General features: G+C 41.2%; 1 protein-coding gene across 1 annotated transcript in view; it reads right to left on the bottom strand.

Annotated features, from left to right (window-relative positions):
• COL4A6 (collagen type IV alpha 6 chain) overlaps positions 1–21,171 on the bottom strand; it is a 121,906-nt gene that overhangs the window by 8,939 nt on the left and 91,796 nt on the right. Inside the window, exons 12-37 of the mRNA XM_042825404.1 lie at positions 20,755–20,847; positions 19,698–19,751; positions 18,286–18,345; positions 17,378–17,422; positions 17,094–17,147; positions 16,505–16,574; positions 15,707–15,817; positions 14,686–14,835; positions 13,175–13,279; positions 12,108–12,268; positions 11,056–11,235; positions 10,302–10,485; positions 8,678–8,749; positions 8,179–8,286; positions 7,143–7,364; positions 6,741–6,902; positions 5,789–5,797; positions 4,605–4,775; positions 3,780–3,923; positions 3,339–3,464; positions 2,838–3,019; positions 2,493–2,556; positions 1,907–1,981; positions 1,414–1,521; positions 628–735; positions 132–203 (exon numbers count right to left, since the gene is read on the bottom strand). Coding sequence (XP_042681338.1) covers positions 132–203; positions 628–735; positions 1,414–1,521; positions 1,907–1,981; positions 2,493–2,556; positions 2,838–3,019; positions 3,339–3,464; positions 3,780–3,923; positions 4,605–4,775; positions 5,789–5,797; positions 6,741–6,902; positions 7,143–7,364; positions 8,179–8,286; positions 8,678–8,749; positions 10,302–10,485; positions 11,056–11,235; positions 12,108–12,268; positions 13,175–13,279; positions 14,686–14,835; positions 15,707–15,817; positions 16,505–16,574; positions 17,094–17,147; positions 17,378–17,422; positions 18,286–18,345; positions 19,698–19,751; positions 20,755–20,847 — 2,890 coding nt within the window. The remainder of the gene's footprint in view (positions 1–131; positions 204–627; positions 736–1,413; positions 1,522–1,906; positions 1,982–2,492; positions 2,557–2,837; positions 3,020–3,338; positions 3,465–3,779; positions 3,924–4,604; positions 4,776–5,788; positions 5,798–6,740; positions 6,903–7,142; positions 7,365–8,178; positions 8,287–8,677; positions 8,750–10,301; positions 10,486–11,055; positions 11,236–12,107; positions 12,269–13,174; positions 13,280–14,685; positions 14,836–15,706; positions 15,818–16,504; positions 16,575–17,093; positions 17,148–17,377; positions 17,423–18,285; positions 18,346–19,697; positions 19,752–20,754; positions 20,848–21,171) is intronic.

Here is a 21,171-nt window from a genome sequence, read left to right as displayed (position 1 = left end):
TTCCTTCCTTTGATACTGTAATTTAATCCACAACTGGGTGAAACAGCAATTTTGTGGGGAGCACTGCTCTCATAATGGACCACTTAATGCATATTCCCAGCTAGGACACTTTGGCCATACATTTCCTTTACCTGGTGTTCCAGGAGACCCTTTTGTGCCCGGCAAGCCATTCAGACCATTTAAACCTGGAAATCCATGGAACCCTGAAGAGACATTGGGAACACTTACTAAGTGAGCATATAAGCAAACAGTCTAGTTAGATGGAAATGCATAACATGCTTCACAGAAACTACAACAGGTGTGAGAAACAGGACACGGAGCAACACAGTACACATAAAGCTTCCCTTCGTTCAGCTCCCCTCCATGGAAACTTTTCATGCTCTCACTGGTTTTACCCTTGGTGGAATCCCATTAGTGATCCAAATCAAGAAAGAACCTCTCCCTTTCCAAGCACTCCTCAGCTCACTTCTAGCAGCTGGTGCCTGCACTAACACTGCCAAGAGATGAGCTGATTTCCCACGCACAGCTGGCCCACACATAACGTGCTGCCTGCCCACTGTGATACACTTGGCTGAAACCCTGGTTTCCTGACCCAATTTCTCCCCCATATGCAGGCTCCAGACATACCTTTTGGTCCTGCTGTTCCACGAGCTCCTGGGAATCCAACAGATCCAGGCTGCCCTGGAGGCCCTGGTGGCCCAGAGAACCCTCTCAGTCCAGCATTTCCAGGGATTCCTAGAAACAAGCACCAAAATGTTTCCATTCTACATATCCAAGACAGTTCAGCTCACAGCTCCGTCATCCTGCAGCTTCTGATCTTAACTTAACTCATGAGTAAATTACCATGTAAATAATAACAAAAAACATAAAAATCTTCTTCACTACCACTAATAGCACCATCAAACTGTTTATTTGATAATTTTTGGAAAAAAAAAAAAAAGCCCTCAGAACTGACATTCTTCATCACCCACTAAGCTGTAGGCTGGAAAAGTTCACCTAGTGAATAACTAATTAAATTGGTTTTCAAGTAAAATATTCCAACAACTTCCACTGGCCTTCCACCTGTTATTCCAATAACAATTTGAGAGTATACTTGCTACTTCACTATTCAGAGACACAGCCACAAAGTGTTGCAGTGGGAGATTTTAGGGCAGTCTTAAGGTCTTCCCTGTTTGTTACAGCAATTCTTCTGGGTTTCACTTGTGCAGGATTACAATACAGTCGACCCAAAGGATCAGTTTCAACTGGACAAGGTGACACCTTACAGTAATGTCAGAGAAAATCCCCATCTTCTTGTCAACCTTATTATGTAAGCCTCAGCTGACATGGGCTGACCAGGACTCAGGAGCAGTATGGTGAGGCTGTCCCACAGTTACACAATGAACTGCAGAACTTAGGTGCCTAGTCCAGTACCTGCTGGTCCTTCTTGGCCAAGATCTCCTGGGCCACCTTTAACCCCGTTCACTCCAGTGCTTCCTGGGTAGCCTGATTCACCCTTGAGTCCTTCTCTCCCTCTCTCTCCTGAAACGATAAAAGCATACACTATACCAGAGCACGAGGTAAAGTAAGTGGAGGTAGGTCTGAAAAGAAACATGTTAAACTGCAGCTGCAGCACTTAGGTCTGCTGGCCCTGGAGCAGCCTCCTGGACACCAAACATCAGTGCAAATTCCCCAGCTCTTCAGGGAATGAAATGGGATGCAGCATGCAAATTGGATGGGTTTAGGACATGCTCATTATCAGCCAGATTTGTGGTCTACCTGGATACTAGACTTCTCAAATCTCTTCTACAGAACGAGACAAAAGTATCTAACTTTACTGATTATAAACAACCTTGAGCAGAGCACAGTTATCCAACTTAATTCCTGAAATTCTGCAGTCTTGAAGTGCAATTAAGGGCTACTCTACCTGGGAATCCTGGGTCCCCTCGTTCTCCTTTAACTCCAGCAGTGCCAGGAACACCAGCAGACTCTCCCTGGTCACCTGGAAAAGAAAGACAAGCTGAGAAGACCATTCTGTACCTGACTGGGAGCAGCTCTCAGCCTGCTCAATAGTCTCGTTTATGAAAACAAACCTTGCTTACACTGCAAATTCACAAAGCAAACAAAGACAATAGTAAATAATGTACATGAGGAGTTTGAAAATGTTTATAAACAGCAATGCATGCAAATGCACTCAGGGCAGGATAAGACAAACATTTGTCTGTAATTTCACAGCATCCTGCCCTTTATATCTTTAACTCAAGTTGACCAGAGAGAACAGGGCCTCTTGTAATGTCCACCACGTTTCATAAAGTGCTATGATCAAGATTTCAAAGGATATTAAAATATTTAGGCAATTGGCTTGAGACTGAATGAATGACCTACCAGGGGAACATCTACTTCCCAGCCAGTCATTGGAGAGCAATGGACACTTCCAGAACTCATTTGTCTTAGCTATTAATCTTAGGACTGCATAGACTGAAAGACCAAATGCACAGTGAAAGATTGCTTACCCTTTGGACCAGGGAGGCCAATAGGTCCTGGGAATCCAAGTATTCCTGGGATACCATCTGAACCCTGAAATGAAAGCCCAAAGCTAGTTTTTGTTCTTTATTCTTACCATTTTAGGTTGGGGTCATGTGGGATAATGGACAGCAAAAATGTCCATTTTGCCTCTCTCATATGGAGAGGCATTATCCAAAGTGTCATTCGACAGCATAGAACAAACAAACAAAAAGTTTTGCAAAGAAAAATTCTGTCAGCTTCTGGCCAGCCTCTTTACAGCAGAAGTACGATTAGAACACAGCATCTTCCCAAGCACTCTTAGAGAGGATGAAGATATTTGAGGAGATATTTACCCTCTCTCCTGGCATTCCTGGAAATCCTATTATACCACGTGCACCCTTCTGTCCTGGCAGCCCAAGCTGTCCAGATGGACCAGGGAGGCCTTGGTCACCATGAAAACCTCTCTCTCTGCTTGCTGAACCAACAGGTCCAGGAAGACCAGGCTGTCCACGGCTTCCTGGGATTCCTTTATCACCTGAGTTTGTATAAAAGGGTACAATTCCAATTCATAATACATTCATTTCATTTGACCATTCCTCTGACCAACTGACCCGTCACCCACAGCTTTCCTTAGAGAGACAAAGGTTTGGCATATTACCTACAGAACAGAACTTGGAACTAAAATTGTTTTCTCACAGTTTAGATCTGCCATATGCAAATCTTGCTCAAATGTGAATGGCAGAACAGAAAATACTAACATTGCAGATTTTGTCAAAAGGAAAGCCATGCTTCATCAGGAGTAAACGCAGCTCCCAGACAACCGAAATGACAAATACTACAATGTTGTGATGTACCTCTGGGTCCTGGGAATCCTCCAAGTCCAGCTAATCCAGGATCTCCTTTGTCTCCTTTCAATTGCAGTGCCTGCTCTTGAGCCCCAAGAACAGGAAGACCAGGTGGACCTACATCGCCTCTGTCACCTGAAGAAATATGAAGCTGGATTATTTTGCAGTAAGATTGTTTAACAAAAAAAGAGTAACACTAGAAACTGACAGATAGAGACAGAACAGCCATATCTTCTGATGTCACTTCATCAGTAGGTACACCTACTGCTGCCTTTGGTAACCAGACCAAAGTATTTCACATGGAAGGATAGAACACAGCATATAGAAGAAAACATCATTGTATTGTAATTGTTTAAGTTTGTAATTGTTTTATTATTGTTACAATTTACAGAAAGGCCTCTGAAGTTCTTCTGCTGCATAGACAGCAAATGCCTTTCAACTATTTCTCACCTTTTTGACCTTGAAGTCCCAGAACTCCAGGGCTTCCTTTTTCTCCCACTGTGCCAGGAGTTCCTTTAAACCCATTGACCCCAGGGACACCAGGCAGGCCTGGCATGCCTGGGAAACCAAGGAGGCCAGCAGACCCCTTTTCACCTGTACGGAAAAGTCGATAAATAGAGAAAATTAATCTCTTCTGATACACTACATACACACCTAGCTGCCAGGTGGAGGCAATTTGTGTTTAGCCAGTCACCCACATCTGGGCAGTAAAACCTGATGGTGCAAGCAGAGCAGAGCCACTTCTGTCATGATACTTTCAACCAGCATTTTTTTGGCTTTGAGAGCGTGGTCCTGCTTTGACTGGAGCGTAAAATCCAATCAATCCACAAGTGAGCAACATGCAGTTACACATCCGTTTTGCTCTCCTGCTAAAATAACACTGAATTCCCCAAATAACCAATTACTGTATTTAAACTTGGTGGCCATACATTTTTACTTTTCTTTTGGTCTGTGCTTCATTCTCTCCCTCCTATGGGCTCTTCCCTCACTTTACAACTTCACTCACCGTTCCTCATTTTTCCAAATGTCTTGTCTTTCTGTCTTGACGTACATGATACATTCTCCACAGGGGCCCTAGTCCTTACATGGACCTCCTCATGACTATAATTTGATTATTAAATTCATCATTCATAATTCACAGCTCAACAGCAAAACAAACATATCCTACCACCAGTTGAGAAATGTCTCTTCTGTAGAGCATGGCCTAAAATCAACAAGGTCTTTTTTTTTTTTTTGGGCAGTAACCTCACACTGTTCCCCAGATGGAATACATACCTTTTGGTCCAAAGAAACCTGGACGTCCATCTTGACCAAAAGGTCCAGGTGGTCCTAAGAATCCTCTTTCCCCAGGAGGTCCAGGAGCACCATCAAGCCCTGGGAAGCCTTTCATACCAGCAGGGCCTTGAGGACCTACATCCCCAGTCACTCCTTTGACTCCAGGAAGTCCTGAATCAATACAAGAAAGAACTCAATAACTCAACAGATTATGACATACAAACACTGGGGAAGTTTTGTGAACTGCTTTCCAAACTCTTTAAGCACAGCATTGTTTTCTATACAACAAATGGATCTCAAGGCACATGCAGCCTACTTAGAAGGCATAAAGTTTAGAACTGCAAAAGCATTAGTGATCTAATCATAAAATACCTATGAAGAGGGTTACTGCCTACATCACTACACCACTGGCAAGAGTGAAACCCCTTATGATGTGTCCATTTTTGTCTCCTTTACCAGACACTACAGCGTAGAGCACCAGTCTTACCTTTATCATCAAGGCAGCCAAACCAGGATGGGGAGCATCTTTAATGTCAGCTACATCTACCTACCCCATCCTTAGAGTGAAGCAGAGATCAATTTGAGAGACTTGTTTTCACAAGTTTCTTTTCCACCTTGGTAGTTAAAGTGTTACTTCTCAAAGGCAAATTGCTCACTAAGGGAACAAGCTTCTGACAGTGTTGTGATAAAACCAACACCATATACTCAGTTTTGCCTCTAAGTGCTTCAGAGTGTTTCTAGCTGAAGCTTTGTAACGGTTTACAACTTTAAATAAAGGCTCAAACCATTGAAAAGAGAATGCTTAGATCCAAAGGGAGCAAAGAAAGAAAAAAAATAATCAAGTGGCTTCTGAAAAATGACATTTGCAGCAGCAGCACCCAATATATGAGCTTCACTGTATTCAAACATTTGAAGTTACGATCCAGTATTTTTTTGAAGTAGATGAAATGGCTGCTTTATTTAAAAAGACAAAGAAAATTCAGGCTTAAATTTTGTGCATGTTAAGGATTTCCCTTTAAGCTTCAGGCTTTGCTGTTATCTGAGCATTCTCACTACAACAGTTCTTTGCCTTCTGGTTTGATTAGCAATAATAAGGGGTATCACCTATAGTCAATGCAATTCTTGTAGCATTAAAAGCTAGGTTGTTAGTCCATGAGCTTTTATGCTACACTGCATTTTCTCACCTTGACAGCCTATGTGAAGAACCCATTACCAAACAGTGTGACATCAGAAATGGGGAGTTGATAAATGGAATAGAAACATGGTGAAGGAAAAAACAGATACAATATGTAAACAGGAAGAATAAGGATACAAAGAAATCAATGATTCAGAGAACACAGCTGAAATATCTTAGTCATTTGGAGTTTATCATCCTAGCAATGGACAGTATTTAAAAACAGTTGAAGGAAACAGTCATAGGTGGCATACAGTCCAAAACCATAAAATAATAGGGAAGTGAAAGTCATGTTAGCATTCTAATAAAAAGCTTAACAACTATAATTTTCTTCTCAAATTAGGTTAGTGCTTTCATTCATTTGTTGTCATCGTGTTTCAGCACTGTCATTCTGCAAGTTAGGACAGAATTACATCACAGACCATTATCTACTAATTCCCAGATGCCCCTCTGCTTGGTTCTCAAGTCTTGAATACACTGTTATCATGAAACACTCCAGTCACTACAGCTTGAGAGATACTGTTGTATTCAAGTGCCTTTTTCCTGTAAAGTGAAGGGAAATTGATTGATTTTCTGACCCAGCTGGAGTAGCATGCAAGTGCTTCTTCTCAGAAAGCTACACAGAAGTCGCGTTTCAAGCAACCTCATATATTAAAAAAATCAATCGTTATAAAAAAGGGAAATGAAGATTAGTGAATGTATACAGCCAGCCTGTAAATGCAGAGATGTGAAAAGATATCAAAGTGCTTTCTCCTGTCTTTTTGCTGTACTTCTTACAACCTTGGGGCACCATTTCAGTGCAGAAGGATTCCTGTAGTTAGAGGTGAAGAGCTCAGATTCTGCACTGTGACCCCTATACAGTAGTAGGAGCTCTCTATCAGCAACTGGCAATCTCTCCCACACTTCCTCGACACTGCAGTGCTCAGCTCAGCTACTTGTCTTCATTTGAAGAAGTTACACACCTGGTGCTCCTGCAAGGCCAGCTGATCCCAGTGGTCCTGGTTTTCCCTTAATGCCAAAAGGACCTCCAGGACCAGGAGGTCCCCGCAATCCAGGGACACCTGAATACCCTGGATTACCCAGCTCGCCTTTAACACCTAGGAGGCCTGGTCTCCCATCCAGCCCTGGGAACAGAGAGGTGGGAAGTTACAAAGTAAATAAAACAAGATTCATTTTTTCAATAAAAATGAGAGTCCCAGTAAAAGTCTTTGAGTTACATTAGATTCTAAAAACAAACCACCACACATGCACCTGCAAGCAGCTTAAAGGATCACTAATAGAGTATCTTAAAGAGATGGGAAAAACGAGAGATTTTTGAAAGAAACAGTTTGATATTCCCAGATACAAGCAGCATCAGTGCTTACCTTTTGGTCCTGGAAACCCAAGATCACCTGCAAGTCCTTTATCTCCTGAGAGCCCAGGTCGGCCACGCTCCCCCTGAGCTCCACTCTCAGCACCAAATACATCTCCAGGAGCTCCCTTAGTTCCAGCTAAGCCTGAAGCACCCATCTTCCCAGGCAAACCGTCTGTCCCATCCAATCCTGGAAGTCCTTGTGACCCTTGCTCTCCTCGAGGTCCAGGGAAACCTCAGGGACACAGATAGTAAATGTCACTCATCAGAAGTACATGCTGTCTGCTTCCAGTAACATCTCTAACAAAATTTTTAAAATACCCGTGCAAGCAAAGGCTGTTTGGAAACCTATCAAACTAGAAACAATGGTTTCTCCACTACCACTACCCTGCACAAGAGCAGCAAAGATAATATACCAATCACACCTTTCTAACTCTGTCCTCCAGCTTTGGGCACTGAGGGGCAGAAGACACCAGCAGTCCTGGTAAAAGGAGGACTGCAAAGTTCTCTTTGTCACTTACCAAGTAGAAATAAAGTAGCACTGCTGTATGAGTGTTCCACTGCATGACAGGCTACGTCATGCGATCTCTGACTACATAAAGATCATATCCTCCCATTAATGCAGTGAAAAGAGATTTTGACAGCCATACTCACAGAGAAATGATGGACATATGGTGGCCTAACAGCCCACAGCTCGCTCTTCATTTACTACAAACATCAGAAACCCCCACAGCTAAAACAAATCCAAATATGATGTACAGTGTGTCTTTACCAGAATATCACATGGTTTAGAACAGGTTTTAAAATCAACTTGAAGTTTCTAAACTGTTAGAAAGCATATGATGGTGGCCTCTGGAGAAACAAACTGTTGGCTGTCCTTATGTCCTTACACCAGCAGTATAATATTAAAAGCAGAGATGGCATCTGAAAGAAGCACTGTGGAGTTCACAACAGAACACTGTGAATTTAACATGTGGAAACGTGGCCTAGAAGAATCAACTCTTTTGATAAAACACTGTACAAATTTATCATATGATAAAAACTCTTACCAGGTTCCCCTTGCAAGCTAATTATTCCTGGAGACCCTGGCTGTCCTTTAGATCCATGTAATCCAGGCTGCCCCGGAATGCCAGGAAAGCCTTTGCTGCCTTTGGGACCTAAGGATTAAAATAATACTAATGAATGAACGGTGGAAGGCACAAACACAGCACTGGGAAATGGGATCAGATCTCTTCTGCAAAGCTTGTGCAGAAACACTCACTGAAAACATAACCCACAACGCATCTCAAATCCATGGCTTTTTCAACAGCAGAAAAAAAGGCAGAAGAAAAGAGTTTGTGTTCAGAGGCTACTTGAAAGGGAAAAAATGGTGCAATCATTATGATCCTCTATGGAATTTAAGCCCAGACCCTTTGAAGAAAAAGACTACTATTCTGTCAGTTAACTCTCAGGAATACCTATCACTCATAGGACATCAATTAGCAGGTATTATCTTCTCTGAGGAATAGGTACTTCTTGGTAGTCATTACAATCAGCTTGTCTCCATACCTGGCAACCCAGGAAGGCCGGGAGTCCCAGGAGGACCATATGCTCCAGGAACTATGCAGGGCAAGGTGATACCTGAAACAAAGAAACAATGAGGGTGCACACAGAGAGATGGTCAGAAGAGAAAGATTTTGTATCCAGATGTTTTCCACAGGACATGTAAGTGATTGGGAGTGAACTTAAGTACACCAAACACTGCTGACATATGAAATACATGATGTTAAAAAGAAAGCGTTTGACGCCTGGAGTCTAATCTCATCCCTACTACTTACTGTGTGACCAGTAAGTGATTGCAACTACTGTCATGGAGTAACAGTAGCAGGATATCCATGGCTTCCACTAGCAAAGTAGGTATTGAAAAGGCAGTCTGTGACTCAGAATGCCTACGAGCAGGGGCGGGAGCTTTCAAAACCAGTGGGAGCAGAAAGGTGTTCCTAACTTTTAAAACCTGAGTATGTTTCTAAGTGGTATATAAACTGTATGCTACAGTGTGAAAAGTCTAAAATAAATGACAGAATGCACATCTAGAAAGTACTGATAGATGTTTAAAAAACTGTGAACCCAGAGTTTATGCCAGAGAGATTCATATGCTGTAGGTGGAACAGCAAGGATTTATTTTTCTGTCTTGCTCTCCAACTGCTGCTTCTGCAATCTGTCAGACTAAGAAACAGCCACACGGCCTGTAAGAACACTTTCAGCAAACATGACTCAGCAATTGCAAAGCTCTTTGCGTGCCTTTCATTTCTTATAAACATTCTGTACCACCAACCCCTTTTCATTCAACTTAGGAGGCATTACCAGTTTGCTAGCACATCAGATTTACTTGAAAGATCTCAAACACTTCCAGCATTCCTCTTCGTCACTGACAATGTCAAGTCATGTTAACATGGTCACAGCAGTGATTATCACAAAAACTAACTCAAGCTTTTCCACTCCAAAAACGCTTCCAGTTATTTCAAGAGAAGTCTGTACTACAACTACAGAATTAGCTCCTAAATGGTGGTAACTGGCTCAGATTAATGCTACCTCAGATATATGTTCTAAAAATCAAAATTTAAAGGATCTTAAAAGCCTTTTAGTCAGATAAAGTACATCCAAAAGATTATCACAAAAGGAGCTTTGGGGAAGAAGGGTGTTTTTTCCATTACTTTGCTTGAATATATGCATAGGGGAACATTTGCTTAACTGCTTTGTTCTGGAGCTCTTTTCATTTCAGTAATAGTTCTGAAAATTGATTCAGAAGTCCCAAATATCAGTGAGTTATTACTTTTACCTGGACAACCAAGTAGGTCGTGCTTTCTAAAGACTTCATTTTAATTGTCTTCCCCAACACCATTGGTGTAAAATGGCTCTCTGGTGAGTAGGTTCCATTCAACACCATTAGTACTTGAGTATTCAACTCAGATATCTGCTGCTTATTATCTGTGTCCTCCTGAGAATAACAACTTCAGAAAGCAGTGACTGCTATGTCGAGTCTGGTAAGCCCACACACCAGCTTTAGTTAACATAAAGAGCAATCCTTAATGCCTCCTTAAGGCTTGGTTACAAGAACAGCAGTAGTTGTTTTGTCACTTGACACAGCAGCTTTGCACCTTTTCAAAGTAAGAGCAGATGGAGAAACACGTACCCAGAGGGCCTGGCAGACCTGCTTGTCCTGGAGAACCATCCATCCCTGGGTCACCTGGTGGCCCACGAAGTCCAGCAGGGCCAGGATACCCAATGCCAGGAGAACCGATCTCTCCCGGACGGCCTTTGGAGCCAGGTAATCCTGGCAGACCTTTTTCACCAGGGAAACCTAGCCCACCATCACCCTGTAAGCAACAAAGACAATTACAGCAGAAAATCAAAGAGATGTGGAAAGAAGGCATACACTGCCATTTTAACAAATGCTTGAAGTTTTGTCAGTCCTGCGCGAGTTTCAAATGAGCCTGGGAAAGTATGTGGAAATCACTGTAAATCAGCCACCACTATTCCAAAATGCAGAAAGACCCAGTTACTACTACAAATAATACTTCATATTTTATTTGCCAACACACTAAGTACTACGTATTCAGAAAGATGCACATATATATGTATATATATAATTACAATATTCTGTTTTGGTTTTTCAGTTCCAAGGTTGTGCTCATTTGTTCAGTGCAAAAAAGCATTAGGGCCTTCCCCACTGCAAGAACTTCATCATTTGACTGTGTAGCCAGAGGCACAATGAGTTCCAATCACTGATCTTCACCAAGACAAATTCGTGCCCAAGGACTATGAGATTTTTCACGTGTTTGGAGACTTATAATACAGATGATGAGGACTAGTAAAGCAGGCCTTTTTAATCTCTCTGCTCCTCATTAGGATTCTGAAGCACTGCTGCTAAAAGAATTTGAACTTACTGGTGGACCTGGTGGGCCTGGCAAACCTGGAAGTCCATCCCTGCCAGGAGTTCCTGGGAAGCCTGATGGTCCTATGGGTGCAGTGGCACCACGGTCCCCAGGAGCACCTCTGCCTGTTGCATAGGATGAATCACCTTTTTCTCCCTTATGGCCTGGAAGACCTTGCTGGCCAGCTGAAGCCTAGAAACCAACAAATTAAAAAAACAGCAAAAAAAAACAAAACAAAGCAAAAAAAAGCAGGCACATGAATATGCAGAGAAGAGCCTTTGCTTTCTAGAAATATCATACAAGATCAGGACACAACAACTGGAGATAGAAATGATTTCCAAAGGGTTTCCTATTGTATATGTTATACTTTAAAAAAAGAAAAGAAAAGAAAAGGAGGTGGGGTTTTGATCATTTTCAAGTGATTCAGTTAAATCAGTACAATTTTACAGTGGCAAGCCAAATGCTGGTGCATGTCACTATAGTGACAGCAGTCCTGGATGGCATCTGGGAACACTATAGCAGATTCAAATTATTAAGTCTTCTCCCCTATTACTTGGTGTGCTGCATTCACTGACATTGATAAAGAAATTCTAAAGTTTTAGTGTAGTGCAACTGATGAGACTGCATCTAAGACACACAGCCTTCAAAGCTATGAGCAATGGTGTGGAAAGACCTCATCGTCCGATTTCAGGCTTTCTCTCCATACAGATACATTTCTGCTTTCACAACCAGTCCTGTTAGGAAGAACCCTGGGTCTAATGCATGCTTGTGGCCAAGAGGCCCTGGGATGAATGGCTGTTACTGCTTTTACTCTTGGCTCCTAAATGGCAGTTCTCAGAATTTAAGAACCATTTCTTCCTCCATTTTTACACATGATAATTTCTCTACTTTCAGATCCTTTTCACATATCAATTTCTAGGTTTATTTATTTTTTTGTCCAAACAAGTACAAGAAACTTCACAAAAACTGTGTCCAGGTCTCAATGCAATCAACACCAGTGACTGCACATGGACATTTTTTCTCCTTTAATTAAGGATGAACAGTAAAAACTCTTCCTCCCTTACCAGAGGGCCTCGCAGTCCTGGTGCACCCACTGTGCCTGGGTCTCCACTAACACCTTTAATCCCAGGCACACCACGACTTCCTGGTGGACCCTGTGGACCTGAGATGCCTTTTAGACCTGCTCTTGTAATTCCTCCATCACAAGCACAATCACCTGCATCTCCTGTAAAATACAGTCACCACTCAGTTATGCTTGGATAAAGACCCTTTTACAGCTTCAAGATCTCCGTAAGTGGGATTTGGGTCAATTAGGACAAAACCATTCTGAAATGATATGCTGTTTTGCCTACTTTGCTCAAGGAGTATCAAGCAAGGGAAACTCTGTCTGGGTTAATTTCTCTACAACACCCACCACCAAACTACCACACGCAGCATGATCCTAGGCATTACGTATTATAACATGCTTACTTTAATACCTCTTCCCAAAGGTTTAGACTCTCTAAAGGAGATGGTTTTAGGAGAGTTTAGGTCAAAAGTCCTGTGGATTTTAGTAGGTATGTTTGCATGTCAGAGAAAGCAAATCCATACTCCCACTCACAGAAGGTTACAATGACCCTCAGCTGGTTAACTTCATCTTTTCTGGAACTGCAACTGGGCTCACATCCAAACAACAGTGCGCAGTGATGTCTGTGTTATACTGCTTTGTTTTTTTTTTTGCTGCTAGTTCTGTTATGCACTAAAACCCAAGTTCTCATCTTTTTTTTTTTTTTTTAGCACAGAGGAGAATAAAATTGTTCTTCTGTCATTTTCAGCCTGTATTAAAAAAGCAGCACAAAGGACGTTATTTCTAAATCTCATTACATGTTATGGCTTCGAAGCACAACCTGATCAGCTAACTGAGTGTGAAATATTTATTTGCTCATTTGCCTGAGCAGAGGAAGAAGAAAACAAGATTTCAACAGCAGTGCTGGGCACCATTCTCTCTGAATTGTAAAAGCTACTGCTCTTTTAATCCAACTAGAAGCTTCTCTGATTTGTCATAAAGAAACTTTCACCCTTAGGATATTTACCATGCTAAAGTGAGGTCAATTGATTGTTAAAAGGCTCTTCCAAAACAAGAGTCAATTACCTTTGTAACCTTTTGGACCCAAAGCTCCTGGAAGTCCTCTTTGTCCAGGCTCCCCTGGGGCACCAGTCCTTCCATCCAGGATCCCATCTGGGAGAAATGAAGGGCCTGTGTGTGGAAAACAAGAAAAAAGGCCTGAGAAGGCTTGATTTAAAGCTTGTTAATTACTTATAATGTGAGATATGCAACTGGCAGAAATGGTGTCAGATCAAGCAATGGCTTGTGGTGATGCAAGGAGATGAACAGAGGACCATGGGCTGACATATGTTTGTTTTGTGCTCCTCATATAGAAGAGCAAAGATCCTGCAAGGTGGATATAACAGAGCTTTACTCCTCTACTGCTCTATTACTGCACTTTTTCAAAGATTTAACAGGCCAAATAACCAAGCAAACTGCAAACGTGGTACAGAGGGCAAACAAATTAGTCCATGCAGTTCAGGAAAGGGAACAAGTGGCAGAAGGTTAAGGGAAAATCCCATTACTCACTTCACAACTGCAGGACTACTCTCAGAATCTCTTTATATGCTGATGAATACAATGAAACATGAGCTGACAGAAACAGCAGAGGGACGAGACCTAACATAATCTAACACTACAGTGTCTGAAAGCCCTTCCCTCAGTGACAACAGTAAGATGCAGTGCTGATCAGCACACATCTGATCTTCCACGGAAACAACCTGCAACCATCAGCTAAAAACAGCTCCAAGAGCTTTACAGACTCTGCAGAAAAATCAGCAGGATTTAACTGACAAATAATTATTGATAAGGCAGCATTTAATTCTCCATGAAAAATCATTTAATCAGAGCACGCTCTGATTTTGAAACTTTTTGCTCTCTAGAACAAAACAAATAAAACATACTGTTTGAACTCAGTTTATGGCAGAATAACATAACATAAGGTTTACCACTTTACCAAACAAAACAGTGCATAATTAAACCAATCAGGAAATACATAAAATTGAAATCACATTTCCTTGTGTCTATAAACTGTTTCTTCAGGTATCCTATCCTTACATACCGACTTGCAAGATCAGTCATTTACCCCAAGTGCTCAAAAAGTCACAGGATCTTCTTTATCTAATTCAGTACACACCACGGGAAACTGAATTTAGCTTTCCTCCCATCAACCTGCATGCTATATGATATAACCTCCTTTCTTTTCCCTAACTGAAACATGTTTCTCAGAAGTCAATATCTGAATTGGCTCCGTTTCATCCTACCAGAACAGAACAAACATAAATTGTGCCGTTAGAACCGTGTGCTTCAGTCTATCAGGTTACCCACCTCAAAAATAATTAGTTTTTGCTAATGCTATTATTTGCATTTTGTTATTTCAGAGGAATGCAGATAAATATATCAAAGGTTATGAGTTACAATTACAACGCGATGTTAACCAAGCTTTTAAGATTTACAGATGAATAATCTCCACTTGCAAATAAATAAATACAGAAATCATTATTTGCTTTGTTTCACTATGAATTCAATGTAGAAATTGATGTCAAAAATGTACATACGTGATGACCCAGGCAATCCTGGTGCTCCTGGCAGACCAGGTAAACCATCTCTTCCTGGAGCTCCTGGTGATCCAACTGTTGCTCTTCCTGGTTCTCCCATTTCACCCTTCACACCAGGAATACCTGGAGACCCTCCAGGGCCCATTCCATCTAAACAACACTGACATGATTAGCAGCTCTCCAGCAGCAAACATATTCTGATAGCTTTAATATTGTGAAAATTACTATTGTGTCCTGAACTGTAACCATGTTAGTAAAGAACATTTTCTAATTGCATATAAAAAAACTTTACAGGGCTGTATTGAAATCTCACTAATAGGTGAGACAATTAACTATGGAACACCATGATTCATTAATTTTCAGATTGAGTTTGAGTGGAGGTAATTGCCTTAGTACCAGTGTCCGGAACACTGCAGCCAGGATTGCACAAATGACATTAAACAGAAACTCGAGTGAGATTTTTGATGGGACAAATGGGTTCCAGCTACAGTGGTTTCACTTAGCCAACATGCTAGCTCTCTGCTGCAAAACAGAACTGCAGGGAACCCGCTTTAGCACAGGGGTTGGACTAGATGAGATCCAGAGGTCCCTTCCAACCCCTGCGTTTCTGTAATTGTGTGAAAAATGAAGACTCAATCAAAAAAGCTCCTTTTCAAAAACATATAAAATGTTCCATTTGTAGGAAAGGGTCTGTCAATTTGAAACTGAAATGGAACATTTAATTCAATTTGAAATAGAAATCAAACAAAACAACTTCTGTGTATCAAATATTGAGAGCTGGAGCCTTGAAACAGATCGCAATCACCGTGGGACTAATTCTGCTCCCACCCAAATGAACACGCTTGGTTTTCCTGTGCCTCTTCCTCGCCTTCTGCACCTCACAGCAGCCTGTAAGTCAGGCCAGCAGGAGGATGGAGAGGCTCGCTGCAGTACCTTCAACATCTCCAGCCTGCCACCCAGAGCATTCTCACAACAAACACACAGAAAGCAACCTGTTAAGGTCACTCAGCAGATGCTTTACCTCTCTCCAGGCCTGGAAACCCTGGAGCTCCTGGAAAACCTGGTAGGCCACTGATCCCTTCATCTCCTGGAGGACCAGGTATTCCTGGGTTTCCAGGGTCACCTGGGGCACCTGTTAGACAAATACAGAAAGACAAGGAAGAAAAACTCGAGAATTTCTGCTGAAGAACTGTACAGATTACTACCTCTGTCACTGATCTCACTGACAGCAAAGCTGTTACTAGTAGGTCTGTTAGGCTAAGCTAACAATGATGGGAAAACTTCCTCCTGAGTCCAGTGAGAAGTTGTTTCAAACTTGACTGCGTTTGAAAGAGAATGAGGCATTATGCAACTTGTCCCCATAATTTTACAGACTCCAAGACTGTTGTCACCCAGAGCTCTTTCAACTGTGGCATTAATTTTCTCTTCTCAATGGTATTCCTATCACATTGAAGGACAAATAAGAGCAGAATGACATTCAGGCTATCCGTTTCTTTGGTACACAGAAATAAGACACACAGGTAGGCTACATTTCCCCATGCTCATATACAGTCAGTTTCCCAGGTGTTTAATTGTACCTTGAAATGTATCATTTTGCAAGTCAGGAATGAAAGATTTATTACAAATTCAGGGATAAATACACGGCATGAAATGTATCTGTATGTTACCAATACAGAAATGAAAGGAGGAATAACAAGAGATAGGCTAGACTCAAATCACAGCATGGAGAAGTGCTAAAATACAGAAATAGAACAAGTTGCATCAGAAAAAAAAAGTGCTTTAAACTTGTTTAAAAAAAAAAAGAAATAAAAACGTGTACCTGAAATTACTACACCTTCCTTGTCAACAATGATAGGAGGGCCTGGGGGACCAATGTCACCTACTTCACCCTGTAGAAAAAAAGGGGGAAATGGATTTCTCCAGAAAATGACTTAATACAACAAGCAACTTGTGACAAACTGTGGTATCATTAATTCCTCTCACTCTAACACAGCATCAAATCCTCTTTAAAACAGGAAGTGCAAAATCTGACTGTTGTCCAAATCACCATCATAAATACATATTACAAACACAATCCGTTGTGCCAGAGCAGTGCAGCACTTTGATGATTCATGCAGTAGCACTGCTCTGTGTATAAACCTACACTACATGCTCTCCATCAAATAAGCCCTTCACTGCTTGCATTTCTCATGTTTGCCAACCATATATCAATGTTGGTGGCAGATTTTAAGATCACTCACAGCAAACTACTGTACAGTCATTTTCCACTCCATTTGCAGACATGTGGCAGCCCTGACAGCTATCTTAAGCATCCACTCCCTCCCATAAGTTCGACTGAAGCAATGACATTTATTCATGCAAATATATTTACGATGGCAGTGCTTTAGTATTTCCATCTGAGAAGCTACCTTTGTGCCTTCAACTCCATCCAGTCCTGGATAGCCTGGAATACCTGGATGACCCTGCAAAGTTGCAAACATGAACATTTTTATGAAGTGACACAATAACATGGCATAATTTGATAGCTGAGACACCTTCAGTGCTTAGACCTGTATTGCAAAGCCAGTTTGTTGTCTTACACATACTGTCAAGCATCTGAGAAGGAATAAACAGTAACCTGATTGCACTGATTTCTCAGCACTCATAATACCTAAGCTGGTTTCTGCAGTAAAACATAAAAAGAGTATTTCACCTTTCTCCCTGGAATGCCATTGGATCCATCCAGCCCCAAAAGACCCTAAGAAAGGAAAACACATTATGTAACTTTCAGAAGCTCCATCTCAGTCTGCTCTTACTTCACCAGGCTCTGAGATCTCAGTACCAAAGAGTGAAAAGGTAAAATTTCAAAAGGAGAAGCTACTAATGGTTTTCCTTCTCTTCCAAATATTAACAATCATCGTCAAAAGCATTCAACAGGATAACTGATAAAAAGGTGTCTTATCTTCTTTAGTCATTATCCTGCTAACTAATTCATGAGTTTCTCAACTTACAAGATTGGTAGGTGGTTCGTCATTACAAAGCTGTGAAACTTAACAGAGACAAATATTTTCTGCTGTGACAGTTTTGTTCTTCAGATGCAGAACAGAATGCTTTGGTCTTCCTGTTGTGTATGAGCACCACGTTGCTGCAAGTTCATGGTGACTAGAAGAATCTATGGCATGTGATGGAGCGTGCTGTTAACTTCCACCTTCACTGTCAAGTTTGACCAATCTCTATTGCCAGCTGGACTTCTTCATTCCCAACCATGTGTTCTTTCATAGCTTATTCTGATAAGGGGTAAAAGCTCCCTTAAGTCCCTGCAAAGCCTCTGTGAAGCTTTCAAAAAGCATGGAAAAAACTCAGGCCTGGCAGTATCAAGTCCTCCAGTACTCATGTATGATTTTCTTGGACTGCCTCATCTATTTTCATATTTCACCCTTAGTCTAAGACTTTACTGAGAGAAGAACTGTTGGTTATGTTATTGTATGGTGCTGGCTAATATGGGTCACAATTCTGTATCTGGGACTCCTACATGCTTTGAGAATGCTTCTGTTAGTGGTAAGTCCACTTTATGAAACTAGTTTAAAAACAGGCATTTAAAGACTCTGTAAGGTTACCTACCCTGCCACCTGGCAAACCAGGCACACCTTTTTCTCCTTTTTCTCCAACACCACCAAAACCCTGAGGGAAAATATTAACATTAGATCTGAAAGGAACTTCAGAACAATCCTAAATCAGAATGAGCACCGAAACATCTTTTAACATAAACTGCAACAGAGATGCAAAGGAAATGGACTGTTTCTGCTGGGCTTCTTTTGCCCCAGAAAGAAATCAAGCAGCTGGTATTATGTGCAGTGCATTATCTTCTTCACTCCCTTTGACTTTCATCCATTTAGACTATAGCACGTTTCTTAGCAGGAAATGCAAGTAACACTGTGCTATAAGCAGCGAAGTTCTGTCATTCTGTATCGTATTCTACATTTAGAAGTAATTTCAAATCTAATTTCTTAACAGTAGCAGCTCAAGGCAAGACTCAGAGCACCTTTTTTTAATTTTTTTTTTTAATTTCTAAAGCCTCAGAATGACACAAAAATTTTCACGCTCAACAGTTGGAACTGTTTGGTGGTTTTCCCATCAGCAAGAAGTATCAAATCCACAGATGGAACACCAGGATTTAATTTCAGTGAGTTACAGTAGGTAGGCAATTTTCAGGCTTCAGTCTTGAAATATCTTACGCTTGTGGTTAAATTCACACATATCCTCAATCCCACCAGCTCCTGTGGGCCTCTCGTGATGCTTAAAGATAAACATGCACATAATGGAACATGTCCACAAACTGTGCTTCATGAACAGGTTCTCGCACGCCATTCTACTGAGAACATCTGTACACTGAAGAAACCAGCAAACAATTTATCTCATTGGCCAGAAGTTCCACAAAATATTTATTACCAAAACTTATCTAAAGAACTTGTGTTTATAATAAGTTATAAGCTGGGAAAGACCTCTCTGGAATCCAGAGATAAATTGTTGTTGTTAATTCATAGAGGGAAGATGTTACACATTCCTGAGTTTATAAGCACTAATGTTAAACAGCCCATTTTAAAACTAGATATATACATTAAGATAGTCAGACATAAAGATAAGTATATGTGCTTTATAACTTGAAACAAAAAGCACATCTAAATACAATTAAACTAAGAGGATTTTTTAAATGTACCTAGCTCTCTGTGGGAGATCAAGAAACACTACCATCAAGTGGATAAGCAAAACTTGCAGATTTCCTTTGCAAACCACAGTTCAGACGTACTGAAACGATGGCTGCTTTGTAGCACCTATAACAGGACAACGCTGTCTTCTTCATTTTTCCAAGACAAAAAAGATCAGATTACAGTTTTCACAAAATTACGTGGACATTTGTATTAGATTTTCAAATATTCAAGTGCCTAGAAACTCCTGTAGAGATCTTATGAGCTATTCAGAGGCTTCTGAGCCATCTAACTCATACTGGGCACACACTAAAAACTCTCCCTTACCGGCAGTCCAGGCAATCCTTTGTCTCCAGGCAATCCTTGAGGGCCTGGCTCACCCTGAAAAAGGAGAAAGGTAAACACAATAAACCGCTGTCCATGAAAGCATGATTTACCCCAATCCACCCATCGCACTCCTGACTCCTAAGGCAAGGCCTTATTTGGCAGTAACTATGCTTGATTTGTGTCATCATTTGCCAGTGCCGATGCATGCAGTGGATTGTCTGTGACCACTTCCCATGGCTTCTAAGACCACTACTTTGGAACTATTGTTCTACATTCCTCCACTGCTGGAAGGCAAAACAGAACATCTCAGATTGTCATCTTTGAACATGCACAGTAATTCATGGAAAGCGGCTAATAACACATGCTGAGATAAAATAGTCATTGTAATCCTGCTTACAACTTCAAGAGTGAGCCATATTAACAGCCCTTATTTGAGTCTCAGACTAATGCAACTCCACCAAGTAACACAGTGACTCCCATGACTTATGCAGTGGCTTATGCAAGCTCACATCAGCTCCCACACCATTCTGTATGTGTCCTAGACTAATCCAATACGCCTATACTTCATGTGTGCAGAGAATCTTTGACTCAAGTTCCACAGGGCTTTTATAGACATGCTGATGAGCTACACATGTATCTCAGTAAATGCCTGAGTAACAAAATAAGTGAGAGAAATCCGATTATTTCATGTTAGTGTGTGTCAGAGTGAAAGCAAAAGACTTGGAGCTTTTTATTTACTTTTTAGAAAGGAATTGTTGGTTTTTTATCATTTATTTTTACACAATCATATTTCACAGGTCCAAGGAAAACTAATAGAAGGTTATTCATTCTAGGATTAACAATGGAAATCTTTAAATAGCTTTATCATTCTGACAGGTATGGATTCTACAACGCTCCACACTGCTCTGAGCTGACAATATTTTTATTCAATAACTCTCTGGAGATTAAACTAGTGCAGAAAATGAGTATGGTTTGGAAAGATAATGGCCTTCACTGTCTAATAAGTTTTTTCAGCCTTTGTATCAAGGGGATGGGAGGGCTTCTAAGTTATATTTACCTTTTCTCCTTGTTTCCCCTTTGGGAATCCCATGAATTCTAGTATTCCAGTCGATGGAGGGGGACCCGGAGGGCCAGGCAGTCCTACATCACCCTGTAGGCAAAAGATGAAGGTATTAACATAGGCAGAGTGCACCTGATTTCTTATGAAAGTTGCTTGTGAATCAGGAAAAAAAAAAATCCAGTCTAATTTTATGTTTTGTACAAAGTATTTGTGTGCCTAAGTACTGGCACAGGAATTTGGCCATGAAAGCCAAAAATCAGACTGAAAATTAAGATTAGCAAAATGCATTAAAATTGTTTCAGAGAAGTTGTGGATATAAATCACGTAAAGACAAAAAAGAAAGGGAGGGAGGGAGGGAGGGAGGGAGGGAAGGGAGGAAGGGAGGAAGGGAGGAAGGGAGGAAGGGAGGAAGGG

Source organism: Centrocercus urophasianus, unplaced genomic scaffold, assembly GCF_019232065.1.
Source record: "Centrocercus urophasianus isolate 14NV4802_14NV808 unplaced genomic scaffold, USGS_Curo_1.0 seq_24, whole genome shotgun sequence".
Taxonomy (NCBI): Eukaryota; Metazoa; Chordata; class Aves; order Galliformes; family Phasianidae; genus Centrocercus; species Centrocercus urophasianus.
Note: the sequence above shows the minus strand (reverse complement) of the source record. Positions and strands in the feature narration are given on the sequence as shown.